Genomic DNA, 8165 nt, shown 5'->3' with positions numbered 1-8165 from the left:
CTCATTTGTTTAGGCGTATGATAACATAGGCGCAAGCAACTAGCTAGCTTAAGAAGTGGTTGGGGTGTCATGAGTCACGACCGAGTAAGGTTCCTCTCCTCTCCATTTCTCATAATAAATAATAAAGGTTCATTTACTTTTAATGATCCAGATTGAATTATATCAATGTAAGATTTTCTTGTAAACAGATAAAAATCAATGTAAGATTTTCTAGAGAGAGAATTATATAATGTGGAAAGTTTTTAATGGCTAGCTTAATACCATTATTATAAATATAAATAGCACTGTTTAAATTCAAAAATGTATTCTAGGACAAAGAGGAATGATAGGAGTGAAAACCACGATAGAATATATTTCATTCAGTATAGGTATGTTTTTACCATATCCAGACAACAAAGTGGCTGTAGTTTAGTGGTAAGAATTCCACGTTGTGGCCGTGGAGACCTGGGCTCGAATCCCAGCAGCCACACATTTTTTATTTTCTGCCTCTATTAATCCTCTTTTTGGCTGCAACTCTACAGTCACACACCACTAACTGTAACTTCATAATGCTATTAACTTTCAAAAAAGTGGCTGTAGTTTAGTGGTAAGAATTCCACGTTGTGGCCGTGGAGACCTGGGCTCGAATCCCAGCAGCCACACATTTTTTATTTTCTGCCTTCAGATATCTATTAATCCTTTTTATGGCTGCAACTCTACAATCACACACCAGTAAACTGTAAGTCTGTAATGCTATTATCTTTCGAAAAAAAACATCAAGGCCAACACGTTTATTTAATTTTTGGATCCCCAAGGTCGATTTTTTTTAAGTCGTATTACAGGGTGCACGGCGGACCGTCACAAGTTGTCCCAAAATCGAATTTGAAGCATGTGATTATCTACGTAGTAGAAACGAGTACAACTTCCATTGGACTCTTCTATACAAAAAAATATATAGTATTAGTATAAACATAAGGGATTTACATCTAATGCTTAAATGACCGATTTCCTGTACATATTGTACGTTCGTACAGTAGAAGCTTCATATTTGCATAATTACATCCCTTCTAACAATGTGATCGATACCAGAAACTCATCATCTTCCTGATTTTGTTGAAGACTTTGGAGTGTGTCTCAAAAATGAATATAACTACTCTTGTTGACAAAAATATCTCGTAGTGCGCTTGCTTAAGTCGGAAGAACTAATTGAAAATAGATCGCCTTGAGAGGTCATTAGAACTTGAAATTCTGCTGCAAGTAGAATACTATCTCTTGCTGCAATGTCATCAAACAGAATGAAAATTGTTCATTTTGTATACTTCAAAAACTTCTGCATTTAAATTAGATGAAGAAGAAAGCCAGTGAAAGTATCCAAAACAAGAAGGGTAATGGCTAAGGGCTATGTTGCCCGGACGCTTCAATATTACCTTGCATGGTACCCGTGTTGGACAAGTGTGAATCGGACATGGGTAGGACACTCGGACATACCATTTTAGACCAACAAAAAAAACAAATTTCTCCAAAAACAGCCGAATCTGACACTTGGACATGCATCAATGTCAGATACTTCTAACAGAGTTTGAGCAACATAACCTAAAGGTTAAAGAATGTTGGCGGCCTTAAAACTATAGTGAAAACACCAGTTCATGTCAAATTGTAATTGACCCTCTCTTCTTCCCTTGTTCTTTGTGCCAAAACCAAAGGACAACAAATGACCAGGACGAAGGGAGTAAAATTTATGCTTTTCATCCAAGGAATTTTATGCATTGTTAATTAGCTATATGATACAAAGAGTTCAAAGCTTAAACTAATCTATAGCCTAATGAACATAGGAGGAAAACTAATCAAGAAGTAAAATAATGATTTCTATAGTTAATAGCTAGGTTAAAAAGTCAAAAACCTATACTAATAATCTAGCCAATTCGACATGTGGTCGCCGGAAAACTGAAAAATAAATTGAAATTAGAATAAAGGGGAAGCTAGAAACCCCTTGACATGCTCGAAAGTCTTCAACCAAGTAATTTTCAATTCTGTATAGACTGTAGAAGTCATAATTCATGAAACGATCCTCGATTCGACGATTCCCACTAGGAGGCAAGGAGCTATGGAGCAAAGCTTTCCATTTAAGCAAAAGCTACTCTATCTTTTAGGCACAAATATTACTATACAACCAGTTGTATAATAAGCATTGTACAACCATATACATTAATCCGAGCTTATGTGTAATTTTTCTGAGTTTTATAAGAGTTTATTTTTTTATGTTTAAGTGTGTGAGTTGAAACTTTCTGACAAAGATAAATTTCGATTCTTTTAAACAAAACTCGAAAACTTTATTACACAGCTCGGATTGTACACCGTACAACTACATACAACTGGTTGTATAATCTAGCAATTGATCTTTTAGGGGGCATATTGCTTAAATGCTTATCCATGCCATTTAATAACTTCGGATATTCTCTCGTGTACCCCTCAACTTTTTCGTTTTCTAAGTTCTACTACCTTTCGTTTTTCACAAAACTTTGCCGGCAATAATTCTCTGTTACGAGTAAAGAAAACGGTAAATTTTTTTTTCAAACCAATTATTTTGTCAAGGCCTTGAATTTGAAAAAAAAAAATTCAGTGCTTTTTGAACTCGTAGACGGTAGTTATGGTTGGTTAAAACTTTTTTAACGAATAAACTTTGACCGACCATAATTCCCAACTACGAGTTGAGACGTCGGTGAATTCTTTTTCAAACTGAAGACCTCTTAAAGACGGTTAATTTGAAAAATAAAGTTTATGGTATTCTGAACTTGTAGCAAAGAGTTATTGACGGTCAAAGTTTTTTTTGCAAAAAAAGAGGGATACATCTTGGAAAATGAAAAAGTTAAGGGGTATACGATAGAATATCCTTAATAATTTTAAACTGGCTGCAATTTGTATAGGTATAGTAACTCAACTACTTGAGGTATAAAATTGTTGTTTGGACCCATACTAGCTAGCTCATCGCATATAATAAGGTAAATAAATGAATGAGACACCTAAATGAATGAAGGCGGGATGTAATGTCAAGTGTCAAGTGAGAACTTACAATGAGAGAGATGAGGAGGCATCCTGCCGCGCCTGGAAATAGCGCGTACCAGAAATTCAAACCGTGAAATTTCGCTCCATCGATGAACAACAATGGTAAGCTTGCAGCTACATATTCAAACACAAAACAATTTAAAATCAAGAAGGGAAAATAGACGGAATAAATAAAACAATATGGGCTTTGTAGTAGTAAAAGGAAAATACCGGGAGGGTGAGTGGACTTGGTGAAGATCATGAAAGCGAGGGATGCGGCTAAAGCGGTGCTCCTGGCAAGCCAACCTGGGCCGAAGATTGAGAATGCCAACACTCCTATTGCCGCGCATCCAATCTGAGCCATGAACATGTTGTATTTCTGCATAATATATCAGAAAAATTACATAAATAACTTGCTAATAGTAAATACTTAAATAAGTATCCTGATCAATTCGTAATAATGGCGGATACTTTATGATGCATAGGTGTTGTTTTGAGCTAGGGAACGCCTGAAATATAGTGGTGTTAATAGGAATAAATATAATAGTTGGACCTCAACCATCAATTTAAGGTTTTGGTTTAGTTGGTTCATCTATCAGGTGTAGTTAGTTAAGAGCCAGAAGTCGTGTCTACTCCAGTCCGTGTTTGAAATATTAACTACCCTCCTGCCATTGAACCAAAAGGACCATGACCTTAAAAAGCCAATAGGGTTTGGGATTTCTCCCACAGTCCCACCATGACCATGTATGTTAAGGACTTATTATCTATTCCATTTATTAATCCTCTTAAGAGTGCTTTTTATCTATATGTAATAATCTTGCTCAGCCATTGTATTGTATATTAGTCCGTATTGTTAATCTATGCGCGAAAGTGGTAAACAACCCTTTAAGTTTACTTCAACGTGAGATTAAGCCCCTTAAGTTTGATTTGGAGTAAACAACCCTCTTAAGTTTGCTAAAATGTGAAATCAAGCCCCTTTTATTTTTCCGGCCAAAATCTCACCGGATTTTTCAATTTCTCACCAATTTCTCATATCGGTGTACATATTAGGTATTTACTCCAAATCAAACTTAAGGGGCTTAATCTCACGTAGAAGTAAACTTAAGGGGGTTGTTTACCACTTATCTATTTTGTTTTGGGTTAGGGTTCTGTCTTGGCCTTTCTAGTTTTTTTGTATTAGGTCTTAGAGATTACTGTATAAACTCTTTAAGCCTCACACTAGGAGTTATGCATATCATATCATAACTTCTGAATGTAAAACCTTCTCCTTCCCTTCTGTCATGTGGATGTAGCTAAGACATTGTTAGTAAACCACGTAAATCTGTTTGTTGCTTTTAAGACATTGTAAGTAAACCACGTAAATCTGTTTGTTGCTTTTCTTATTGTTCTTTATTTGTCTTTCTCGCGACTGTTATAACAAGTATAATGTATTAGAACCAACAAGATCCGGTACTTTTTACACCTTGATACGAGAAAGTATTTCTGCAACGTAATAGAGGAATTTATGTGATTGTGTACTATTGAAATTCATAGGCAACTAAACTTTACAAAAAAAAAAAAAAAAGTTATTTTGTGCCCACAAGAGTAGAGTCTACAGGTTAGTGGTTAAAACTCGAGTGAAATTCCTAAGGGTCTCATGCTTAAGCTTTCCCAAGAACAATCTTGTGGAGTATTTATAGCATGAGGCCGTGCCTTCTAAACTTCGAGTATGTGACCCTCGAGCACCAAAAGTGTGATTAGAATAATATAATCTTCCTAAAAGTAAAATAGAATTAAATGGTCAAGAATGACGGAAAGAGACACAACAATGAGTTATTTCACATCAATAATGATGGATGAAAGGTAGAGCCACAAATGTGTGGTAAGAGTGTAAGACTGTAATAAGAGCAAGATAGATACTCCTTCTTAATGGAGTTGATAAAGTACGTGCAAATTGGGTAGACAAGGGGGACCAAAGCATAAATTAAAACAAGAGACAATAAAAAACGTACCCTTGCAGCCGGAGATTTAGGTGTGATGAATAACACAGCACACACTGCTCCTAATGGCGCTACCGTTATCGACACTCCTTTTGTTGCTAGCACTTGATCCATCTTCCCTAACATCGCCATTGCCGCAAATGCACCTGTTCATCGTTTTAAGTTAGCGGACTATATTAATCTAAATCGCTAATTTCTATATGAGACGATGTCATGATAGTTTTGTAACGTTTCCAAATACCCGCCCTTTTCAAAGTCGAGATTTATTCATATAGGTTTGATTATAATATTGAAATGAACGAGTTTGAATAACCCTTAGCATTGATCATGCGGATCAGTTGATGTTGGAGTATAAATCCACTTGTGAGTCCCACATCGGTGAAAAAGAGAGAGATTGTCTATCTTATAAGGCCTAGGGGTGTTTCTCCCATTGCCAATTGGTTTTGGGAGATAAGAGCATTCTTGGGCTTGTGAGTTAGACTTCTCTCCTCCACCGCGGGTAAGGCCAGATCCATCTCGTGTTTATTAGTTGAAGACCTTAGTTATGTTCGAAAGGGGGCCTGATTCTCGCTAACCTTTTAAGTCCATATATTTTACATTTGACCGAAACATGCATCAAATTATACTAGCAATTACTCCATATGACACAAAATTAGGAATATGCTCCAATAACAAATCAAATAGAGATTTTAATCTAACATGTATTAAAAAAATACCTAGTAGATGAATTAGGGTACCCTATTATTTTCAAATTAAGTTAAGGTCAACATATAAATAACCCTTTTTAATTATGCATTGACTATTCCGGCATAATAACGGAAATGTCAACCTGACTATTGCAATTTGCAACACAATCATACGCTTTTATTACGTACGCTAAAGTGCACCAATACTCAAGATGATAAAAAATCACGTAACAACGACAAGCACATTTAGTGTAAAATTAGAATATAGACATCAACCAAGTTGGTATATATACAAATAATGAAATTCTTACAAGAGGGTACACTTGACAATCGATTATAGCAATGTTAAAACACATGAACGATAACTTAGTTTATAGTCGTTATTCAACAATATCGTAACTAAGAGATTAGTAAGGGCAATTAGCTATGGAGTTTAAAGAGGGCTAGCAGAGACGCTTGCCAGAGCATGAAAATTTAAAAGTTTGTTATTTGAACATTTTTTGAGTTTTTTGTTGTACCATTACTTGCCCATCCCATCTGATGATTTAAAATCCTAACTCCGCCACTCAAAGCAATCGTCCTAATATATAAAAGCCTTAAATTTCCACCCATAACCAAAACCTTCGATTTAATGCTATTCTGACTACCAAGTTCAAATCCGAATTAAACCAGATGTTATAAAAAAACAAAAACACAAAAGGAGAGGCATGCATACCTAGAGAAGGCCAAAGAACATCACTTAAGGAAGGAGAAGGAGATGCTTTATCAGGAGACCAAGTGTCCCAAAGAGGTGCACCCACGTTCCCAATTGATGAAGAAACAACCACCACATTATTACATCTCTTCTTATTATTTCTTCTAACCAAAGGATCATATTTCACACCAAAACCAACTTCATTAATATTATTATTATGAACATTATTCTTCTTATAACACAATGAATTTAACCCATTAATCTTGCAATCTAATGAGGTAAAACAAGATAAAAATTGTGGAGAAAACAATAAACTTTTATTTTGTGCAATTATTTGCAAACCCATAATTTTATGCAATATTTTGCTATATACAAGTTTGAAAAAATGATAATTTTTTCTGCAAAATTATGGGTTATTTTTTGTTTGTTAACAAATCTAAGTTCTTGTTAATTGTGCCTTTATAAAGAGAGAGAGATATGAATGGGAAGTTGACTGTTGAAGAATTAAAAAGAAGAAGAAAGGGTAATTAGGAATGGTGGTGTGAACTTTTAGTAAGGTCGAAAGGTCAGTTTGAAGAAGAAGCATGTGGCTATACGATATTATGTCTAGCTCTCTTTCATCATGCATGTTTTCCTACTTGTCGTATTTTTATTGATCTTTCTATCATCACTTGTTTTCTTATTGGTATGTCTACGTGAGATAGTTATGTCTTATCTTCTACTCTCATGACATTTACTCTTTTTGGTAAATAAAGTTACAAGAATTTTATAATGTGTGGCATAAAATGAAAGATTCTAAATTGAGAAATTCTAAAGTCCTTTTCTTTTTTGGCTTAATTTTATTATATTTCGGTTTAGCTTAACTAACATGGACAACAGTGTGGGCCAGTCCGGCCATCGGGCCTCACCCCACCTCAGCCCGCTAGCTACCCCAGACTCCTTGCCCGTAAACCCGTGATCTCCATCGGGTTAGGGTCGGGTTGTGAATGGTGTAGCCCGGCCCGAAAAACCCAAGCCTACTGGCCCCATGTTAGCTGGGCCGGTTCAGGGTTATCACACCCCTGGCCCAGCCCACGTACCCCATACCCGTGTTGTGGGATAAGGCTCACCCCCTCCCAACCTAGCCCGCTCCCCAGCCCGACCCAATGTCCAAGTTAGGCTCAACTATATATAGTTTAGTTCAATTCAACTCAACTTCATTCAGTTTAGCTTAACTCCATTCAGTTCAGCTTAGTTTAATTCAAATTAATTGTTATATTAGCTCCATTCAATTCAGCTCGACTTCATTCAGTTCATTTTAGTTTAGCTTAACACAATTCAGTTCAGTTCAACTCGTTTTTTTTTCAAGATAATACAATTATGAGGTTACATGTTACGCCAAGTCAACACTAAACGAAAAACGTTGACGGATTACTATTAATAATCACAGTTTAAAGTTAGTAACATAGTTTAGGGGTAATTCAAATCATTTATCCCATATTGAGTTTCAGGGGCGGATTTAGGGGGTGGCCCAGGTGGGCACGTGTCCACCATGAAATTCTACAGATTTATGTTAAGTATTAGGAATAGCTAATAATATCACTAAGTGAATATGGCGCAGCGGTAAGGGCGGTGCACTATTTCCAAGAGATTTTGTGTTCGATTCCTACTGCACATTCGAACCCCTAAAATTTTCCAGATAAGACCACTTTGACAACTCTTATTTTTGTATGTTTGAGGAATTAAAAATTATTATAAACCACAATTCAAGGTTACTCATATCGTGTTTAACTCATTACTCTTTGC

At 35.9% G+C, this 8165-nt stretch overlaps 1 protein-coding gene and 2 non-coding genes across 3 annotated transcripts; 2 read left to right on the top strand and 1 right to left on the bottom strand.

The window, feature by feature from the left end:
* The first annotated feature begins 397 nt into the window (after positions 1 to 397).
* On the top strand, positions 398 to 469 carry TRNAH-GUG (transfer RNA histidin (anticodon GUG)). The gene has a single exon. It is a non-coding gene; the product is annotated as a tRNA-His (tRNA).
* Positions 470 to 569: 100 nt separating this feature from the next.
* Positions 570 to 641, top strand: TRNAH-GUG (transfer RNA histidin (anticodon GUG)). The gene has a single exon. It is a non-coding gene; the product is annotated as a tRNA-His (tRNA).
* A 209-nt stretch (positions 642 to 850) lies between these two features.
* On the bottom strand, positions 851 to 7001 carry LOC141652683 (uncharacterized). The gene is made up of 5 exons (XM_074460250.1): positions 6402 to 7001; positions 5013 to 5146; positions 3253 to 3400; positions 3050 to 3156; positions 851 to 1254 (listed from the first exon to the last, which is right to left on the bottom strand). The coding sequence occupies exons 1-5, from the start codon at positions 6724 to 6726 to the stop codon at positions 1213 to 1215; spliced, it is 756 nt and encodes a 251-aa protein (XP_074316351.1). The 5' UTR covers positions 6727 to 7001; the 3' UTR covers positions 851 to 1212.
* Positions 7002 to 8165: the final 1164 nt, after the last annotated feature.

Source organism: Silene latifolia, chromosome 4 (assembly GCF_048544455.1).
Source record: "Silene latifolia isolate original U9 population chromosome 4, ASM4854445v1, whole genome shotgun sequence".
NCBI lineage: Eukaryota > Viridiplantae > Streptophyta > Magnoliopsida > Caryophyllales > Caryophyllaceae > Silene > Silene latifolia.
This window is presented reverse-complemented; position numbering and strand designations above follow the sequence as displayed.